Here is a 23,259-nt window from a genome sequence, read left to right as displayed (position 1 = left end):
CCCTCAGTAGCATACTGCCTGAAATATTCGACGGCTGCAATAATAAGTGTTATTTTTTCCTTGGTATTCTAATTTCACCGAAGTTTACTAAACTCAACAAACTTAATATTACTTACCGAGACATTTATTCTGTCCTCATTTTCTTTCACCGAAAAATTGTTTCCTGCGGTGCCGTCTTTCGTGCTTGGCTCTCCTACCTTTGCTAACGTGATGCACATAGCGCAGAAGCCGATGCTGCATTCACTTACACTCGGATATCTGAACTTCACCGTGAAAACATAATCGGACATTTGATATTTGATTGAATTTTATTGTTTTGCCTTTGGGGGTGGCCAGTCTGGTTGGGGGGGTGGCCTGTGCCCCCCCAGGCCACCCCGCTGGACACGCCACTGGGCCTTAAAAATACCTGAGTTATATAACAGCACACTGACAGTGTCTCATCCAAAAAAAGAAAATGTATAAATACAGTTAATATCATTTTTATTCAAATTTTATTTAATTCTCTTCATATAGTGCCAAACAGATGTCTCAAGTCGTCACTGTTACAACATAGATAAACATGAACATGAAATCCATTATTTAATTCTCTTCCATTCACTCCAGTTCAATTCAATAGCTATATAGATGGATAGACAGATACTGTATTATATACTATATTGATTCCAAATGGAGAATTAATGTGTTATATCACCAGGATAATGAATTCAAGTAGTACAATCTCCAATAAACAGACAACACAGTTAAAGTTCAAAGTGCAATATGTGCAGGATCCAGGCTTTATATTGTAAGATGCAAAACGTTTATATATACATAATATTGTTGAAAAAATAAAGAAAGTTAAAAATCAAAATAAGTTTATTGTCACGGTGGCAGATGTGATTGCAATATGAACCCGGAAGCAGACAAGGGAGAGATGGAACTGAATCTTAACAAAAAGCAAACCATTTATTAGGTTGAAAAAACATGAACACAAAACAAGGCCCAGCAAACAGGGGCGACAACTAAAACTAAAACCTACACTGGGAATAACTCAGTATGACTATGACAACTATGACAGGAAAAACATGAACATGAATCCGAGGAGGTGCATGCGAGAAACTCTGATGAAAAAACATGAACATGAACATGGACCTAAACAGAATCAGGAGATAACCTGAAACCCGGAATAACGTGAACGGAGGAAAACAGACACACCAGCACTGACCAGAGGAAGACAGCGGACTTAAATACACAGAAAATAAAAGGGGAAGTGGAAACACAGCTGACACAAATGAACCTGACACCACAGGGGAAGCAAAATGAAACACACTGAACATGGAAACACAACCCTTTCATAATAAAAGACGAAACAAGGAGAGACATAGACGTGTGATGGGCTGAGTTGAAAAAGCAGGAGGAGTCACAGGAATTATTACAAAAACATAGTTTTCATTTATCTAACCCAAAAAAGCTGTGATGGATGGCCTTCGCCTCACGGTAATGCACCAAAGCTTTTAATCCGCCACCCTCCAGCCCAGAGGACATAGTTGGACTGGCCATCGGGCATACTGGGCATTTGCCCGGTGGGCCGATGGTGATTTTTCGTTTTTATGGGCCAATGGGTTTTTTTTTCATTTTTTCCCCGTAACAGTATAAACACTGAAAGGTGGTGGATTGGCCAGATGCTGGGAGATGTGTAAAAATAACTCAATTGTTTGGTGGTGGCTATTGCGGAGCTTCCACAGATTCAGTAACATTAGCAAGTGGTGGAGGCCAGCAGATGCAACACGCTGGCAGGTGGATGATGGAAAGGCAGGAGGAGCAGAGGCCGGAGGCGGTGAACTGAACTTCAGGTAAGAAGTTATGACCTGCAGTCTATCTGGGTCAGATATAAACCAAGTTTAGGTGGAGTTTATTTTCGTTGTGCTGACTTTTTACAGTCAGTTACAATAACTCGTACTGCGTGAGCTAGCATGAAGGAGTTTCTATACAGCTGTTCTGTTGCTATGATGTTACTGATAGTGAACTTTATTTTATTCATAAGGTTAGTTAGTAGAGTTGCCAACGGCTCCTTAAAAAATGGAATGGTCCCTCATTCAGAGAAAATATTATGTGTTTTGTATTGAGCTGAGAAGAGACACAGTTTGTCCCGGACTTTAGCTAGAATGGGAAAAGACAAAAAGCTGGAGTTATTCTGTCTTTACGCTGCACAGCTGCCTCTTCTCTTATCCTCCCCCCCTCCCTCCCTCTTCTGTTGCTACTTTGATCATGAAACTGATCAATGATCAGCTGATCGGCTTTTCTCTCTTGTTTATTTATCTCCCACTTTGCGCCAGAAACAGGAAACCAGCGGATGTCACGCTAAACAACAGCAGCACGTTTAAGCTTGATCAGCTGTTGTTAGAATTTATTTAATATTAATTTCTAGTATCAGCTGATGTTTGCTGGAGCCACAGCTGTAAAGCTGCTGGTCATGATATCGGTTTGTATCAGAATCAGAATCAGAATACTTTATTGATCCCTGGGGGAAATTATTTTTTGTTACAGTGCTCCATTTTAAACCAACATTAAGACAAGACAGACAATACGCTAACTAAGAATAGTACAATATATACATATATATACATACATACATACATAAGTCACTTATAAATAAATAGTTGGAAAAGAAACATGTGTAGCTGTAGCAGCAAACAGTGTGTTAAGTGGATGCGTTGTACAGGGAGATGGCCACAGGCAGGAATGATTTCGTTCAGTGGTGCTTTTCGGTAATCTCAGTCTCTCACTGAACGAGCTCCTGTGACTGACCAACATGTCATGGAGTGGGTGGGAGGTGTTATCCAACATTGTCTTTATCTTGGACAGCATCCGCCTCTCCGACACCACCTTGAGGGAGTCCAGCTCCATCCCCACAACATTGCTGGCCTTACGGATCAGTTTATTAAGTCTGTTGGCATCTGCGACCCTCAGCCTGCTCCCCCAGCATGCAACAGCATAGAGGATCGCACTGGCCACAACAGACTCATAGAAAATCCTCAGCATTTTCTGGCAGATGTTGAAGGACCTCAGTCGCCTCAAAAAATAGAGACGACTCTGGCCCTTCCTGTAAAGTGCTGTGGTGTTTTTAGCCCAGTCCAGTTTATTGTCAATGTGTACTCCAAGGTATTTATAGTCCTCCACAATGTCAACACTGACCCCCTGGATTGAAACAGGGGTCAAGTGTTTCCTGGTCTTCCTGAAGTCCACGATCAGTTCCTTGGTCTTTGCCACGTTGAGCTGCAGATGATTCTGCTCACACCACGTGACAAAGGAGTCGACCACAGCCCGGTACTCTGTCTCATCATCCCTGCTGATGCATCCAACCACCGCAGAGTCATCAGAAAACTTCTGAAGATGGCAGGTCTCTGTGCAGTGGCTGAAGTCTGTGGTGAAGAGGGTGAAGAGGAAGGGGGAGAGGACAGTCCCCTGTGGTGCCCCTGTGTTGCTAATCACCTTGTCAGACACACACTGTGGGAGACGTACATATTGTGGTCTTCCTGTCAGGTAATCAACAATCCAGGACACCAGAGAAGCATCCACCTGCATCGCTGCTAACTTATCACCCAGGAGGGTCGGCCTGATGGTGTTGAAAGCACTGGAAAAGTCAAAAAACATGACCCTCACAGTGCTCGCCGGCTGGTCCAGATGGGTGTAGACACGATTGAGCAGGTAGATGATGGCGTCCTCAGTTCCGAGACGAGGCTGATAAGCGAACTGAAGGGGATCCAGATGTGGTCTTACTATGGGTCGTATATGTGGTGAGAGGGAAACATGAAGATGAAACCAGGAGATGTCCTTACTGAATCATCAGAGCTGAACAGTGATGGAGAAACAGGTTTACCTTTTAGGTGACATGAATGAGTTGAAGGGAAGTTATGAACTGTTTCTGAGAGACAAATAACACCAGCATCCTTTTTCTAAGTAGCTGACAGCTGGTAACTGTGCAGGGGCGGATCTAGCAAAGTGTTGCCAGGGGGCCAGGTAAGGCATTAACAGGGAGAGGGGGGCACAAAGAAATACTTTTCTTTCTTATTCTCATTTCAAATATTTAGCTTTTATTAAATAATTATCTGAATCTTGCGAACAAAGTTTTTATCTGACGTAAAATGTATAGAGATCATACATATACCAAAAAGACAGTGTACATCACTGTCACAACAGCGTTTGTTTTCATTCAAAGGCTTTATGGCTTTAATACCTGGTGAGCTGGTCTGTAGTGAAAATGCCCAATTTTTTGTCCCAGTCCAGCCCTGCAGGTTAATACTGGCAGTGTCACCATGCCAGCTGACTGTATTTCATCATCAGCCAGTGTTGTTCTTTATACATCAATATTACCAAAGTTTACCATAAGGCAGCATAGAAAGTATTTACTTGCTTTCAGGTGTTATTCAAATGTTAGTCTTTTCATTTGTTTCCACACTTTTTTCCTGTTTCAAAATCAAACACCAGTTTGTGAGAAGATTATCTTCTTTTTTTAATAGGCATTGGTTTTGCATTGGCTAATTTGCCAATTGTATGTTAAAATGTTCGTATTTTAATATTCAAAAATGTTTTTGCCCAAAACATATGTGCACTACATGTCAGTAAAAATACTATTCAAATATTGATGTCCTTGACTGCTGAATAAACACTGACTGATTGTATCTCTTGTACTTTATCAACGCAGTATCTAAAAACTTTGCACCGTAGTGGTTAAAATCTCATTCTAATAAGAGTTAAAAGCGCATTCGGTTATTAGGTTTATAGGGTTATTGAATTATGGTTAACGGTTGGTAGAATTGTTTTTAACATTATCTGACAATTACATCTGCCACCCTTCTCCAAATCTGTGCCCCTACCTGGCCCCCCCAACAAAAGATTTCTAGACACGCCACTGCAGAGTGACAGAAAACAAGAAGCTCAAACATGCAAAGACACAGACGTACACAGAACAGAGGGGGCACAGAGAAACATGAAGGGCAAGGGATCAAAGCTAGAAACCATAGAATAAATCACACAAGTACAAAATACAAGAATCACAAAGAACTAAAAACGCTGGGTCAGGAGACCCAGGCTCCTGACAGCAGTGAAGTTTTCCAGCTGTGGTTAAAGAGTGTGCACTGCAAGATGTGTTTTGATTAACCCCTTCAAGTTAATGCAGCATGCAATTTGTATTTTATATGTTGTTAGAAAAGTAAGATGTTTATTTGTGACACAACTGTTGCGTTTATGTTAGTCACGTGTAATATGTCAACATTTGTAAAGGTCCCAGATTTTAAGCCAACAGACCCCTTATTGATCCTCTACCTAATCACACGAGCCAAGGTGTGAAAATGGGTGTGGATGCAGAAGATGCAGATGTAATTACAGTTCAGAAAACAAGAAATCAACTCAACAGATCACAGTCACCACCACCAAAATCAGCACACCTCCATTTACCTTCCATCTGTGCATGTGTATCTTTTTAGCTTTTTAATTTTCTTAGCAAAATTAGGATTCACTGCGTTAATGCACTGATTCACAGAGGACAGCCTTACAATGATTTATTTGAGTTACACAGCAGACAACAGGTTACATGCATATATCTGTCATTCTTCCTGCAGTTAACATTTTTGATTATACAGTAAAGAACAAAAAGTAGATGTATTGATTTTCCAGGAAGGTTATTTGGATTTAATTTGCAAAAGAAAATAAGTTAAAGAAAACAAGAACAAGACAAAAATTCAGTAGGATTAGATTTCTCATGAAATTAACTTTTTGTGTGACTTTTTTGCATAACATTTTCATTTTCTATCCCCCTCACACACTGATTATAGGTCAGGATCATCCTGGTCATTCAGGTAGTCCTCTCCATAGTCAATGATCTTTTTCAGTACACTCAGTATAAGTGAATCCACATCGTTCTCCGTCTCAATCTCTGTGTGGTAGTTCTTCACGAGGAAGATGCAGTTCAGTGGAATACCCAGGTTCATGCTCACTGTTTCCATCTAAGTTTAAACAATATTACATTTTAAAAACTGAAACTCTATTGTTGCACTAGTGACATAATTATAAATTACTTCTTGAATTATTTGTACTGATTCCAGCTGAGGTTTCTGTACAAATATACTGAAATGTACAGCTAAATTAGAGATGTTATATTCATGTGTAAACTGTCTACATATGCATGAAAGTTACTTCACCTGCTTATTCAAGTACTTGCTCTTGTAGACGTTCTTTATGTCTTTTTTGACTTCAGGACAGGCTTCATCAATTTTAGTCATGATAGCTATTTGTGGGATCCCTGCCAATACAGAAACCAATGCAATCAATTACATAATTTCTTAGGGATTAATAAAGTATGTTGATTAATTCTTATCTCATGTTTTTCAGGTATTTGAAATTGTACATCATATGAACGACAACTGCTCTCACCTTTGTCACGAGCTGCTGATCTGACATCTTTCATCTTCCTGACAGTTTCATCATTCATTATGCTCACTGTGTCAGCAGGAATAACTAAAACCAGAATGTGGACTTTGTCATCTAAAGTGGGAAAACTGTTGTAGCTGGAATTTGTTTCAGGCAACGGAGATGTGGGATTGAACTGGAAAAAAGCAAAGTCACTGAAACCTTTTTGCATGATACAGTTTCTGTATCACAGCACTGTGTACAAGCATCTGAATGAAGATTTCATACCCTGTAATCTTCGTTTACATGTCCTCTAATGGCAAGTTTGATGTCTTCCACATGAATTCCTTTGTCACTGGACTGAAGGCCCATGGTGTCATTGAAGACAAAAGGGTAAAACGTTCCTGGCTCTCCTTACTGAATTTTATATGTCCTGAACTGTAAATAAAAAATGTAGTGTTGTTACATTAGTTCAGGATACTAGAGACCCTAAAAAGTTTACCAAATAATTTACAGTCTAGTTGTACCTACTATCTTACTTTTTCTAGTTCAGTGTCTATATGGCAGTTACCACTGCAGTGTGTAGTGCTAGAAAATCTGTTTTTTCATGTAATGCTCTAACAGCAAATGCCATAAGAATAGATACTGTGGCTTGCAAAAGTATTCAGCCCCCTTGAACTTTCCCACATTTTGTCACATTACAGCCACAAACATGAATTCATTTTATTGGAATTCCACGTGAAAGACCAACACAAAGTGGTGCACACGTGAGAAGTGGAACAAAAATCATACATGATTCCAAACATTTTTACAAATAAATAACTGCAAAGTGGGGTGTGTGTAATTATTCAGCCCCCTTTGGTCTGAGTGCAGTCAGTTGCCCATAGACATTGCCTGATGAGTGCTAATGACTAAATAGAGTGCACCTGTGTGTAATCTAATGTCAGTACAAATACAGCTGCTCTGTGATGGCCTCAGAGGTTGTCTAAGAGAATATTGGGAGCAACAACACCATGAAGTCCAAAGAACACACCAGACAGGTCAGGGATAAAGTTATTGAGAAATTTAAAGCAGGCTTAGGCTGCAAAAAGATTTCCCAAGCCTTGAACATCCCACGGAGCGCTGTTCAAGCGCTCATTCAGAAATGGAAGGAGTATGGCACAACTGTAAACCTACCAAGACAAGGCCGTCCACCTAAACTCACAGGCCGAACAAGGAGAGCGCTGATCAGAAATGCAGCCAAGAGGCCCATGGTGACTCTGGACGAGCTGCAGAGCTCTACAGCTCAGGTGGGGGAATCTGTCCATAGGACAACTATTAGTAGTGCACTGCACAACGTTGGCCTTTATGGAAGAGTGGCAAGAAGAAAGCCATTGTTAACAGAAAACCATAAGAAGTCCCATTTGCAGTTTGCCACAAACCAATGTGGGGGACACAGCAAACATGTGGAAGAAGGTGCTCTGGTCAGATGAGACCAAATTGGAACCTTTTGGCCAAAATGCAAAACGCTATGTGTGGCAGAAAACTAACACTGCACATCAGTCTGAACACACCATCCCCACTGTCAAATATGGTGGTGGCAGCATCATGCTCTGGGGGTGCTTCTCTTCAGCAGGGACAGGGAAGCTGGTCAGAGTTGATGGGAAGCTGGATGGAGCCAAATGCAGGGCAATCTTGGAAGAAAACCTCTTGGAGTCTGCAAAAGACTTGAGACTGGGGCAGAGGTTCACCTTCCAGCAGGACAATGACCCTAAACATAAAGCCAGGGCAACAATGGGATGGTTTAAAACAAAACATATCCATGTGTTAGAACGGCCCAGTCAAAGTCCAGATCTAAATCCAGTTGAGAATCTGTGGGAAAATCTGAAAACTTCACAAATGCTGTCCATCTAATCTGACTGAGCTGGAGTTGTTTTGCAAAGAAGAATGGGCAAGGATTTCAGTCTGTAGATGTGCAAAGCTGGTAGAGACAGACCTTAAAAGACTGGCAGCTGTAATTGCAGCAAAAGCTGGTTCTACAAAGTATTGACTCAGGGGGCTGAATAATTACACACACCCCACTTTGCAGTTATTTATTTGTAAAAAATGTTTGGAATCATGTATGATTTTCGTTCCACTTCTCACGTGTGCACCACTTTGTATTGGTCTTTCACGTGGAATTCCAATAAAATTGATTCATGTTTGTGGCTGTAATGTGACTAAATGTGAGAAGCCCTGGGGACCGAATACTTTTGCAAGCCACTGTACATCCTCATACATACTGCAATGGTGAAGCTGTCACCAGAGGTTGCTGCTGCCAAAGCTCGAGTTGCGATTTTGCCTCTTAAAACACTGTCGACAGAGTTGATGAAGCTGGACTTTCCAGCACCTGGTGGTCCATAAAGCATAATTCTGAGATGCTGGACATCTTTGTGAGGCTTGTAATCTCTGACAAGCTGCAGGTCTCGCTCTCTTTCACTGTTCATTAAGAAAATTACAACAGCATTCAGTTTACACTTACAGTTTAACATTATACAACAGTAATATAAACAAACACAAAATAACACAATAAACTGATAACTCAAGCGTTCTGCCTCAGTGTGCGAAGTTACATAAATGAGGCATTTGATGTTTCATGTAACTCATTGGTCTGATTGTAAGAGGCGGAAGAGGAAAATGTGATGCTGATTTCTAAAGATTATAATAAGTATAACAGCAAGAGACAAACAAGTAGCAGAAAATGATTAATCTTTTGAATTCCTAATTTAATACATTTATTTTAGCACTCAGTGCACACTCAGCACTGTGATTCATTGCCAACAGAACAGCTGCACATTGGAGGTCTGAAACTCTCTACCGATACATTTATACATTATATAATCTGGTCTGACATTTACATCTAATAACAAGCATGTGTAAAAAACACGAGTCACATCAAAGTTCTGGAACACAAAAAAGAACCACGCCCATAATACTCACATCCATGGTATGTTCCTTTCTTCTTTCTGTAAAACTGTAAAGTGAACATATTAATTTTGTGAATAACAACACAAGGGAATTTTAAAAAAATAATCATGTGATGATGGTGGAGGGGGAGGGGGAGGTGGAGTACCTGCAATTAAAATATGACAATGTAGCAACATTTTTGCAACACTTTTCCATATTCAGTGTTACTTATATAATTTACTTATTTCATTTTCTTATGTCAAATTAAATGTTACCATTTTCCACGTTCAGAACAAAAGTACATGATGGTATCTTTTGCATTATAAAATCACTCTGCAAACATCTATGACTAATCCAGATCAAGATAACACGAGAATCGAGGATTTTCTTATTTTAGCAGCTTTGATTTACACACCTCAAAAAGCTATTTGGTAGGTAGGTAGGTATGTAGGTATGTAGGTATGTAGATAGATAGATAGACAGACAGATAGATAGATATAATTTTATTTCGAACATGCAAATATAATTGAAATAACAACAGAAAAAAAAAAACCCAAAACGTAAATATCATCAAGCTATTTGGTAAGTCAAGTCAAGCAAGTTTTATCTGTAAAGAGCAATAATATATGAAAAAGCCCAAAGAGCTTAATATGCATGAAAACATACTGGGAGTAAATGAAAAACAGAAAACAAACAAACAAAAAAACTCAAAATTTAAGAACTTATTAAAGCAGAGCTACAAACAAACAAGCAAACCATCACAAATATTTAAGCCATAAAAATGTTACCCAAAAAAAATCTGCTTACCCCGAATAAATTTTATGTTTCCTAATGAAGCTCATGTTTTTTGCACTGACTACCTGTGAATAAAACAGGTAGTTGATTAAATGCCAGTTGCATTTAATAATTGTTTTTCTTACAGTACTGAAATGATAACACAATGTTAGCATACCTGAGTATCCAATTGTGATGGAAAAATAGTGGTTCTCTGGTGTTGCCTTCACTGATGTAGGCTGAGTATGACTTTGTTTTATATAAGCATGCTTTCAGTTTTATTTGAGTCATGTGACTTCTGTGAATTCCCTCCTCACTTGTCCACACTAGTCCGTTATAGCTTCTTTGTTTGTATGTGTCATACACACGTATTTCTTAGAATGGAATTATTGATTCAAAAGTAGCTTCTTAGTGTGTGGTAATTAATGACTAATGCTAATAATTACCACAGTGTACACAATACCTGGTTCTAAATGTAAGTTTTTAACCTTTGGTTGTGGAAGAAAAAAAGTATCAAAGCATCAGCTTTTTCTGGATCAGAGTTTGCATATCAGCCACTCAATCAGTTTGCTCTACATGTATTCTACAGAATCTCCATGTATTCCAAGTTCTGAACTCAAATTAAGTACAACTTAAAATAATCCAAACTTCCAATTTACAAATAAAAAAATTGCAGAAATAAAATGTGAAGCTAAATTAACTCACATTAAAAAAAAGGCCAGAGCAAAATGACAGACCAGCAGTCATTGTTTTTCCTACAATATTGACACATTAGCATACCTGAATATCCATTATGCTATAAAAAAGTGGTTCTCTTACGTTTCCTCCACTGATATAGACCAAGTTTGTTTTATATAAGCATGCTTTCAGTTTTATTTGGGTCACTTTGATGAATTCCTTCCTCTCTTGTCCACACTAGTCTAGACCACATTAAAAAAAAAGGCCAGAGCAAAATGACAGACCAGCAAGGTCAACATCATCAGACGTAAAACCAGGGCCAGATTTGGACAAGTTTTCCACAGCTTCACCTCCACCCTACTCTGACCGTGAAAAACAAGCTTCAAGAGCAACCAATCCCAATCTATCCCAGGCCAAACCAAAAATTGCTGGATCAATTGCACCATGTCTTTCTCCTCAAATCACCAGATTGGGAAAAGAGTTTAACCTAAGAAGGAGTGTGCACTAAAAACTGTAAAAATAAATTCAATTGAAAAAAAGAAAATGTCCTGTTAGTTTTTTGCCAGGAGATTTTTTTTTTTTTTATCGGACTTTCACAGACTTTTCCAAAACTAGTAAAACAGAAAATTCTATAGATTGACAGTAGATCATCTGCACTATTTACTGACATTTCCTTCAAAGCCTCATTTTAAAAGTACAGATGGTATCTTTCTCCCTTTTCAGTGAGTTATTAGGATATCCTGATAATAACGAATTACAGTAGTCCAGACTAGAAGCAATAAATGCATGAACTAGTTTTTCAGCGTCACCCTGAGACAGGATTTAATTTTAGATATCCTGATCAAAAATGACTCCAAGTTTTTTCACAGTGTTGCTGGAGGCCAAGGTAATGCCATCCAGAGTACTCAACTGATTATATACCATATTTCAAAGATTTTTGGGGTCAAGTACAATTACATCAATTTTCTGGGCCGGTTCTAGACAGGCATAAATGAGGGGGCAGACAGAAATGTAAAGATGGCACATGGTGGCAATGGAGGTGGGAAAGGGGTGGTGTGCTCGATAACAGTATCTCACAAAAGTGAAATTTCTCACAAAGAGATACTCGATATCAGATATATTAAAACCCAACAATAACACTTCTCAGTATTGCTCATATTAACAAAATTAAAAAGGGTTAGGCTGAGTTATAAAAAAAACTCAGTTCACCAAGTCTTGAAAAAACAAACAAACAGAAAAATAGAATAAAAAAATAAAATAAAATACAGAATAAAATAAAATATCCATCTAGATCTTTAAAACCAAGAACATAAAATTTATCTTAACTGGATGACCTAATTCTCAAATAAATTTGCAAAATAAAGTAAGAATAAAATAAGACTTCTCAATATAGCCAATATTTACAGGGTTGGCAATTTAAAAAAAAACACAGTTCACCATGTTTCCCTACAACTGTAAAACTATTTTGTAGAATACAACAGATTTTTGCAACTGAACAGCTCCACTGTCCTTTCTCCTCAGTCCACTCTACAACAACAGTCTCCTGTTTCCCTTTCCAAAAACTCTTACAAATTCATCCAAAGTTATTCATTATGGACTTCTTATGGATCAAGATCACCAATTCCTCTTCCTTTTATGTAACATGGTGTGACAGGTTAGGACCTGTGACAAAGTTGAGAAGGAACTCTCACATGATGCTGAAGACACACCAATCACCAGGGCTGTTACACACAAGTTATGCAACTCAGGAAAGGTTTCCTTGTACTCCTGTAGGACTTTACACACAGTGGACAGGTCTGTTTCCTTTGAACATTGTTTGAGCAGCATCTGTTTTGCCACAAGAACTTCATTTTTCAGATTTACAACATCTGCTACAGTGCCAGCCATCACAGCCAGAGGGTGCAACAGGGTGGGGTCTAGAAATGTGCTAGATTTGGGTGCAAGACTAGATATGGCTCTCATCAGGTCATTATTCTTATGGTAAAATCTAGTTTCCATTTCTGAAATGGCCCCAGTCAAGGATGATGAGCAGGGATCTTTTCAGAGACTTATGGGGAGAAATGGTAAGTTCACCAGAGTCTGTATGGCCCAAAGTTCAGAGCACAATACTTTGATCCAGGTGTTTGCTCACTGTTTTCCTTCTCTTTGTTGGATGTGACTCATCCTCATCAGGAGAAGACACTCCCCAGCAGTCATCCTCACGGAAAAACCTCACGTTTCTTTAAGGTGCTGCACTAAGAGCCTCAGAAACACTGCACAGACCAACTGACTGAGAGGTCATATTTTTTCCTGACCTCTCCAGCCACTGATTGGATAATTTCATTTCGGACGTCCTTATCCAAAATTGTGTATTTTGCTTTTTTTTGGGATACCCTTAGTAGTGCTTGCCAGCTCCTCATCCTTCTCTAAGGTATATTCCATCACTTTAAGAAAAATACCTTAAGCAATGTCATTATCATTAACCCCTGCATCATATCTCAAGGGTTCTGCAGTCCCACAGAGCCCCAACTCATTTACACAGAGAAACGTTATAGCACTACCAATACTCAAGACATAGTAATGTTTTTTTTCCTCCAGGTTATAGTTTACCAACCAACACTGAATCCAAAGCAGCCCCTGTGGCCTCTCTGCTTTTATGCTCAGTCCAGATGGTTGAAGCATGCACATAGTTGTGGCTGGACACATGACTCAGCAGCCCCTTGTCTCAATCAAGTGCTGCTTTCCAGTTGTTAAAACCAGTTAAGGTAAAAACTAAATCCCTCTCATTAACAGTGCTGCCTTATTTCCGACAGGCAAAACAGAAGCATGCATCCCGCACAACAGAGTACTCCAGCCATGGTCATGTGCGGTACCAGGCAGGATTGAATGATCTTAATGTTGTACTACCAAATACACGCTTGTATTTGGTAGTACAAATGTCACAGTGTGCCGAAGCAGACTGTGTGAATAGTGGACCCAGTATGCAGACACGAAGGAACAAAACTTGAATTAGCAAAAAGCAAGCCGTTTAATGTGGCTGATGGAGAAATGCAGAGTAATGCATAAGGTAAACAAAGACAAGAAAAAACAATAACCTAAACTGGGGAAACTAAAAATAAACATGAAACTTGGCGTGGATACAAAGATACTTTGCAATTGGAGCCATGGCGCAAAAGACAAGAGAAAACCTGACACTGAACAAAGGAGGACAGAAGACTCCAGTACACAGAAAGATAATGAGAGGACGGGGAACAGGTGGGAACACAGCTGGGACAAATTAGGGGCCTGGGCTGGCACCACCTGATCGTGCACCTAATTGTCCATGTAGGCATGTAGGAGTGGTGATTTTGGTGGTGGTGATTGTGATCTGCTAATTTCTTCTTTCTAGAACTGTAATTAAATCTGTTCAGTAATCAACTTATTGTATTAATAAAACGGACATAACATTGCTAATGTTAGCAATTTATGGTATTTCAAGTTCTTTCTAACTCCAATGTGTTCAGCTAAATACATTCACAACAAATAATCAGATTACATACAGCTCATCATTTTGATGTTTAAGGTGTGCTTCGAAGTCACATTTATTTTATAAATTATCCTCAATGATGTCTTAGCCCTGCAATCACCTTGTGACCTGTCCGTCCTGTGACAACTGGGTGAGACTCCAGTCCTCTGTGACCCTGAGTTGGATAAGCAGAAGAGGATGGATGGATGAATCAGGCTAATCTTTCATCATTCAAAGTTTACTTTCTTAGGTGATGGCAGAATGTAACAACCACAGCCTCTTAGCATGTAAAATGAAACTGAAATATAGAATGTATGAATTGTTAAAAACCCTCCTGTCAGCACATGCTTTGTCTCTGTGGGATAAGTGTGATCCCCACACAGACCAATCGGAATCGACCAATCAAAGTACTTAGCCGTCCCTTTCTTTGTCTTGGCAATTGAGAGCTATTTTCTTTTGACTTTCAGAAAGAGCCAGACTGTTACTCATGAAACTAGTAAGTTTACCCTTACGGGTCGCAACATGTAGTATTTCTCTTTGTAGCATCTCCTGTAGCTCTTTCATTTCTGAATGGAAGCTTTTTAAACCTAGGATCCAGTAATGCAGTTTCTGAGAGGACAGTGTTGAACTCCATACGCAGATATTTTCGATCCATGGTTGAACAAAGATCCGCAACCAATTCCTTTACTTTCTGCACGGTTACTGTCAGTTGGTGTTGGGCTGTCACTGGCTGAAGACCTTTGCTAAGCAGGAGCATTTTGGAGGCTGTGACATAGCTGAAGGAGAGAAAACAGCAACTTTTAAAATTAGTTTTGTTTTTTAATTATGTGGCATATTTAATTTTTCAATTTAGTTTTGTCAATCATATGTGTTGTTTCTGCAATGTATATTAGTGACCGAATAGTAGAGAAAAAAAAACTGTGCAAGGTACCTGTCTGTACTTATCTCAACAGTCACTTCCTTATGGTTGCAGGACGGTGCAGACGTCTTTCACCAGCTCCCATTCCTCTTGACTTAACGTATCAACAGGTGCACTGATCAGGGCCATGGTGGAGATACTGGCATCTTTTGTTTCAAGAATGCCTCAGTTCAGGTAACTCCATCTGGCGCTGTGTGGACTTTAGCCTCTTTGCAGCTACTGTGCTTCTGTGGAAAAACTCCACATTAGCCTTTACCTTGTCCACGGTTGTTTTCACCACCTTCAGGGAATCTCTTATCAACAGGTTTAATGTATGTGCCAGACATGGGTGGTGGGTCCACTTCAGAATTTTTATGGCCTTGGTGATGTTTGCAGCATTATCACTCACACATCACACCACTTTGTCCTGTACTTGCCACTCATTTGCCACTTTTAATAGCTCCTCTACCAACATTTATGTAGTGTGTCTGTCAGTGATGTCAAAGCAGTCCAGCAGACAAAGATGTCATCTTGTAATTTTCAATAAAGTGGCAAGTGACAGACTCGAAAGAGCAGGTGGTTCAAGAGGTCCAGCAGTGAGTTGTCAGGCAAACCGATGGAGCTTTTTTTCACCCTGTCTTGCCATAATGCATGTTCTGTGCCATATACTTTTGGGATTATTGTTAGGGACCGTGTTTTCCTACTAGGTAGAGTGTATGTGGGATTTAAGGCTTTGACAAAACCTTTAAAACCTTTATCCCCCATAATGGAAAAGGGCTGGAAATCAGTGACAATCATGTTAGCCAACCCCTCATCAATACTGTGCTGTTTGGCTGAGGTCATCTGCTTTGGTATAAACTGACTTATTGTGCTTTGAGTTGCAGTAAGATGGGCTGATGCACTAGTAGCTTCTGCAGCAGTTGTTGTTGGTTTGGGACCAGACACCACAGGGTCAGTAGACGTTGAGCCAGCTTGCCCTCTATCCTCCAACTGCACTGTGGGATGGACAGTTCTGATCTGTCTGTGCAGGTTTGTGGTGGAACCTGCTCTTACTGTTATTTTCATTTTACAGTAAAAGCACTCTGCTCTGCTATTCACAATATCTTTAAACTGCAGCCAGATGCTGCTTCATTTACGGGTGTCAGTCATATTTAACCAAGTTAACCAAGCCAGACAGTTCTTTTGTAATGAAAATGTAAACACTCATTTCGCCGGTAAGTTACTGCAGTGCCAGCTGTTTAATTCACAGGACCTTATGCAGTAACTATGGTAACCACGGACACTGAGCAGCTGGATCGATGCAGGTCAGACTCTGGGAAGTATCCCTCATGTCCCTTTGAAACTAAAAAGTGGTCATTCATCAGCTGTGCAGATAGTTTTCCAGCAGGGTCCTGCTGATAAACTGTAAAACAAATGGAAACGTGTTAATGATGAAAATAGCGTGTCTGCCTCTACAGTCTTTGTGTTTCCCTGATGGGCATCAGTAATAAAATCATAGGCACAAGTTTATTTAATTTTCTCATGTTGGCTGAAAACAATTTTACATACATTTTACATCGATCTTAAAACAGGACACAGACACTGTAATTACTGACCTCATATCCTGAGCCCATGTTTGACGTTTCTTTTTATGTCTAAACTTTGCTCTCAAATCTTTAAACAGCAGCGAGTCTGCAGCTGAGAGAATACAAACTCAAACTTTCGGAGCAGGTTTGATCGTTTCCATTATAAGCAGTGTTGGGGAGTAACGGAATACATGTACCGCCGTTACGTATTTAAAATACAAAATATGAGTAACTGTATTCCATTACAGTTACTGTTTAAAAAAAGTGGTATTCAGAATACAGTTACTTTGTTGAAATAAAGGGATTACACGCGGTCTCTTCCTGTTTCAGGAGAGGCTATCCCCTCTCTATTTTGGTAATTCCACGTCGGTGGAAACCCAAACAAAACACGCATTAAGAGGCTCAAATGCCTGTGTCTCAATCTCGTGTCTCATAATGACTTGAAGAAATATTTTTTAAAAATTATTTAATATGAAGGCAATAGGCAGAGTGTTACAGGCATCGCCCTAAAGAATGTAGCCTTATGGGCAGAGTAGTGCTGCAGGGAGAATGGACTGCCATACCTGTTATGTGTCTGTGAGCGCCAGGGAGGAACAAAAAGGAGAGTCGAAAAGTATGAGCTGTCACCGAGCAGAAACGGGAGCTGGAAGCATGTAAATAATAACCACTGCAGCTAAAAAGAGTGCCTGACAAGCCCAGTTGTAAGTAAGCTATTAAGACTCTGCATTTTTCGTGTTTTCCTCCGAAACAATAAGTTCCATTGGAGCAGCTTTTCAATGCCTCTCTCTGTCTCTCGCTAGCAAAGTTGACCCAGACAACAAAGTAAAGCCGCGGACCTGTTTTAAATACGTGCGGAATTGACTATGTGCACGTTAGCATATGCTACTTCCGGTGCGGAAACTCCTGTGGGGAGCTTTGTTTCCGGTGTCCTATTTGCGCCTGGTTTACGGTCCAAAACAAGTTAAACAAATGAATGAATCAAGCGGCGATTTACATTTCTATAGATGTCTTGGGCATTTACCCAGTATAGCTGTAAATGATGTTCATCAACTTGTCGATATTTTTCCCTGCGCCTCAGAGCAAAAGAGAAAAGGGATTCAAATGTTATATTTCTCAGCTGTCCCTCGTTTATCGCGGGTGTTATGTTCTACAAATAACCAGCAATAGGTGAAATCAAGTAGCCAATTTTATTTTTTGACGGTGCAAAACGTTTGGTGGACATCCAGTACTGCACTTCAGAGTCACACTTCTAGCGATCGATGCAGTGATTCTGTACTGTACAGGAGAGACGTCACGGAGGAGATCGTCTGCAGCGATCAGGACGCAGGACACAATGTGACGTAAAAAAAAAAAGTGCAAACTTGCACTAAAAAATTCTGTGAAACAGCGAGGTGAAAGGTGAACCGCGTTATTAGCAAGGGACCACTGTAATTTTGAAGGTAAGTCACAACATACCCTTCTAAATACTAATGTATAGAAACCGTTACCAGCAATCATTCATTTTTTGTGTGGCTTTTTTCACGATTTGTTAACATGCTGTGTAGGTGTGTACTTGACTTGCTGATCTCAACATAATGGGGGAAACATCTGGTTTGACTATTGTTCACCTGTAGTTTGAATGCTGAACATTTACCTGTTTAAATCATGAGACCAGTCACTATACAGAGATGTGCTTCTGAATGTGGACGATGTGTCTTCTGCATGCAGTAATGCAGTTCTGCTTGTGTTGAGTGATGTAAACAACTGATCGATCTAAACTCTTTAAACGTCAAAATTGATCATTCGATTTTTTATGACACAACAGCGGGGGGTGTTCCCACCTTATGCTCTTTGTAACTTAACGTGATCTTTCCGTTTTCGACATGATTTTGGAGTATATCTTCGCAGTAGCGATTGACTGCAAAGTAAAGCAACAGGAAATGTACAACCCTAGATCCGGTCTCAAACCAGGAAGTTAGCATTTTCTCGTGCACAGGATCAATAGTTTTCAATACGAGGTCACTGCAAAAAGTGCAGCCTTACCTAATGTCCTCCTTACTGTTACTCATTTTATATTAAGATTTAAATATCTAGTTGGTATTGGTATGGCGAGTAACCTTCAGTAATACTAATAAATCACACGGTAATAGTACATTCATATAGTTGTAAAAAAGCATGATAATATGTTAAGTAATCCAAGGTATTCAGAATACGTTGCTCTCATTGAGTAACGTAATGGAATACGTTACACAATACATTTTGGGGCATGTATTCTGTAATCTGTAGTGGAATACATTTTAAAAGTAACCTTCCCAACACTGATTATAAGTCAGCTGGAAGTGCCATGTTTTCACTCAGCCTTTTATTTACCGCATGTTTTGTGTGTTTAAAACTTGGGAATGTGTTTAAAATGAGCAGCATGCAGCCTGCTGTACTAAAATCACTGATTGAAGGGCAAACAGTGCGTAGCATTGTCACAGATGCGTGTATTAATTTGGTGATTTATTAAATGTGGCCAATAGATGTTCTGTTTGATTCTAATCTGCTGCTGAGTTTTTTACGCTGATGGAAGTGCAGATAACTCAGAACAGACATCATGAACACCGGTTCAACCAATCACTTTCATTCCACTTTAGAGTAGGAACATACACCTTATGATTTATGACAAAAAAAAAGTTTACTTTTTTGACAAAAAGTTCACTTTTTTGGGGGGACTGTGTATGTGTGTGTGTCTGTCTGTGTGTGTCTGTCTGTGTCTGCGTGCATGTGAAAATGGGTCAAGCCAAAATAAAATTCTTAGTTGAACTGTTGCTTTTGTAACAGTGAAAATGGGGAGATTTGGAGGCTGCTTGCCGCGATGGACAGCTTTATTACATTGTATTTGCTTTTGTTTAGGCCAGAAAAAGGAAATCAGAATCAAAATTGGCCTTACAAACGAGAAAAGTAAAAATGTGTCACGGTTTGGCATGGCACTGAGTCACAGGGTCGTGTCTCAGTGCTCTCCGCTCCCGTGTCTCAGCACTCCTCGTGCTGGCTGCTGTCTGGCGCTCCACACTTCTCATGGGGACACAATAGACGCAGCCGTCAGGACACATATAACCGCGGGCATACACACACTAACTCAGTTCAACTGGATGACTAACGTGGAGTCTCATGGAAGGATCCCGCGTCAGTGGGAGCTCCAAGACTCTCCTAAGTAGCTCCCCCGACGAGGCCTGATCAGCAGCAGGTGCGTGGCTTCGGGTGTGGCCAGTCCGCCAGCAGGGCCACACCCACCAGGCCTGAAGGCGCCCGCAGAAACACATATACACACACGCAAACAGGGAGAAGGACAGAAACACCAAATATACATACAATAATAATATAATCCATAACTGCTCAGGGATCCTGGGTTGCTCAGACCCAGGATCCCTGACTGTCAGAGATTTACAGTTAACAAACAGTCAGGTGAGTAAACAACACTGAGACGCTTCGTTTATTTTTATAGGTTACATAGTCAATATGCAAATATAATCACATTTCCTGTTACGCAGGTCCTGATGCTGTCTGTGTGTAAGCTGTGTGTGTGTGTGTGTGTGTCACAAAGTATGTGTGTTGCAAGTCAATTTCTAAGAATAATATACTGCGAGTCAACTTCTGCAGATGTGTATTTCTGTACTGATCTCTTGCGTTAAATGTCACAGGGTCACAGGGTCAGCTTCCTGTTTCAACAGAAAACTGTGTCTGGTGAAATATGTGTAACATAACTTTTGAAGCATAAACAAATAAAACAATAAAAACTCCCTAACACTGACAAAATGCGTCTTCACACATTGGGCCGTGCAGATAAATTGACATTCTCTCTGACCCCATGTTGGGTTTGTGGATTTGACACTTAAAGGTTTTGAAAGTGGGATTACATGCTTCTGGTGAGCATAAGATTTCTGATAAGAGCTTGCCATCTCAGTTATAAATGAAATTCAAAAGTTTTTTCAAAGTCTGGCTAATGTATAATTTGACTTCTAAAGTACACACAACAAGGCCAAGAAGACAAAGGGATAGTTTACTACATCCTATAAAAACACAGTCCTTAATCTTTGATCTTCCAACTGTATCTTTCTGTTCTGGCTTTAGAGTCTTTTTTTATTGAGTCATACTTTCGGAATCATCCTGCTGTGGTGCTGGGAGACATACAGCATTATACAAGCAGTATGTTTTGGCTGTATCATTAGATCTAAGAAACAAACCTGTTATTAATTATTAAAAAAAGAGTTAACTGAAGTGCAGCTTTAATTTATAATTACTGCATGAACTGACCAGGAATTACATTCAGCTTTATAGAGGAAGGGGCTGTGTGCTAAAATGCTAAAATTCTCTGAGTGTATTTGCTGTATATAACCACCATTTGTAGATCAGTAGTAATTACTCACATAGGTTTTTTACTCATTTTAAATTTGTGCAGTATTTATTTATTTATTTTTGTATTTTTCTAATATATCTCGGATTCAATTTTTCTTGCTGACCCTTGTGTTGCTGTAACATGTGAATTTCCCCAGAGTGGGACTAATAAAGTCTGTGTCTATGCCAAACCTAAAGTTTAAACCCCTTTTATAATTTACCTAGCAGCATTTCTGATTTGCAGTTAAGATTGTGACATGTGTATGTGATATGTTTTCACCATTTGCAAGCCAGAAGAGTGACCGCTCTTGAAGCCTGGTTGCTGCACAATACTAGTACTACTACTGCTACTGCAACTGCTACTGCACAAGTGCCTCAGAGGGCCATATGCCAGCAAGGGTTAGAGGTCAGACACAATGCCGCTTTGTAAAAGATTCTAACATCCAGGTGCTACGTGGTGTTGCGGCTGATAAAGAGCCATAAACTAACCCATTGTTTAGAAGTGATTACCAGTTTGCTGCGGTTTTTAGAGACACAGAATGAGAGAGATCATGTTCTACATTACTTTTTTAAAAACAAAAGGGATTTTCAGAGCTGTTGATATATGAAGTGGTCTTCATAGAAACATGGATCAACCCTGTTTTCGGCATTGAGTGTTAAATTATGACAGTTTTAATAAAGCCTGCAGGTTCCTGCATTTATACTGGAGAGCAAAGAAAAGTTAGATGATGTTTGTACTATTGAAAATCACTTTATCCATAAAAACCACATAGACAGACATGAAAAAGAATGTGTTTGTAAAACTAGTGGTAACGTCCAAGAACTATAAGACTATGTTTCTGCTATTAGAACAGTTTGTGTTGTTAATCCTGAATGATTCTTGGTCATGACATTTGCATCATCAGAGAAAGTTCATTTTACTCCACACACATTTGGAAAATCACATAGTTTGACCATCAAATCCCAGAATAATTAATATTTGACACTGATGCAGCAACATCACTGTGCTTTCATTTGAAAATATAAAATGTTGAAGTTTAAAGTGTAAAGCATAAAAACAAAACAGCTTAAGTTGTTAAAGTTGGAGATTATGTATCGGAATTTCAGGAGCAGGACCACACCTCCTAACACGCTCCTTCCGGTTGTCATCTATATTGGTTCCCCCAGTTCTGCAAGCTGTTCATTCTCGTTTACGTGCCCCACCCTCCCTCCCTCCTTGTTCTCAATTCTAGTACATGGGGATCTGCCAGGCCCGGGAACCGTCAACAGTCCTTCCCCAAATCATAGCTCAATTCATGTCCAATCATTCATCTTTACCTACTAAAAAGCTGTCAAACATAAAATGAGGATGTGAGCCCAGCTAGTGAAATGAAATTTGTGAATATCTAGCATTAGCGTTTTCCGTGGGAAAAATGTTTCGTCACTCATCCAAGTGATTTCTTCAGTCTCAGCTGACTGCAGGTTTCCCCAATCTTATAAACCGTACATTTGCATAATGACTGAAACCAGCCCACTGAAGGAACAATGGGCTGGGAGGTTGTTTCTCCTACGGAAAACGCTACGCCCAGATGAACAGAATCGACTTTTGGAGATTTACTCACCTGGATGACTGAGAATGCATCAAGAAGACATTACAATTGTTGCACATTACTCTAAAATCACTTTTATGAGAGTGACTTTTAGATAACAACCTGATTTAAAACAGAATCTAGCATAAACATTCTTTCCCTTGGAAATAACTCTAAGATATTAAGAGAATATAGCAAATGAGATCACAGGATGGCCAAAAATGTACTTTCAAATGAGATCTTCTTGTTTCATTGGAACAGCAAAGCACCATAAGAAAGAATAAGTAGCCCACACCTATGTATGAACAAGTATCACTGCTATGGAGTTTTCATGTTTTGCATGCAGACTCGGGGCTCCAAGTCTCCTCTTGGCATTTTCTTATTTAAACACTGATGACTTATAACCTCAAAGTTTAGCAGCACAACACAGTGTTCCCTTTTCCATCAGACATTTCTTTCAGTCTTTATTTCCTCAAATCAAAGGGCTTGTGTTTTGGTATTTTTGCTACTGAAAAGCATACAAGTAATCTAAGAAAAGCATGAGTCAGAAACTTTACGTCCTGCAGAAGTGGCAAAGAAGGATGTGCCGCTACACCGGAGACTGAATGGAAATAACTAAACAAA

General features: G+C 39.7%; 1 protein-coding gene across 1 annotated transcript in view; it reads right to left on the bottom strand.

Moving 5' to 3' along the window:
- Positions 1-5,792: 5,792 nt before the first annotated feature.
- LOC145424251 (interferon-induced protein 44-like) overlaps positions 5,793-23,259 on the bottom strand; it is a 74,742-nt gene continuing 57,275 nt past the window's right edge. Inside the window, exon 9 of the mRNA XM_080297417.1 lies at positions 5,793-5,984. Coding sequence (XP_080153543.1) covers positions 5,808-5,984 — 177 coding nt within the window. The 3' untranslated portion in view covers positions 5,793-5,807. The remainder of the gene's footprint in view (positions 5,985-23,259) is intronic.

Source organism: Astatotilapia calliptera, chromosome 23, assembly GCF_964374335.1.
Source record: "Astatotilapia calliptera chromosome 23, fAstCal68.1, whole genome shotgun sequence".
Classification (NCBI taxonomy): domain Eukaryota; kingdom Metazoa; phylum Chordata; class Actinopteri; order Cichliformes; family Cichlidae; genus Astatotilapia; species Astatotilapia calliptera.
Note: the sequence above shows the minus strand (reverse complement) of the source record. Positions and strands in the feature narration are given on the sequence as shown.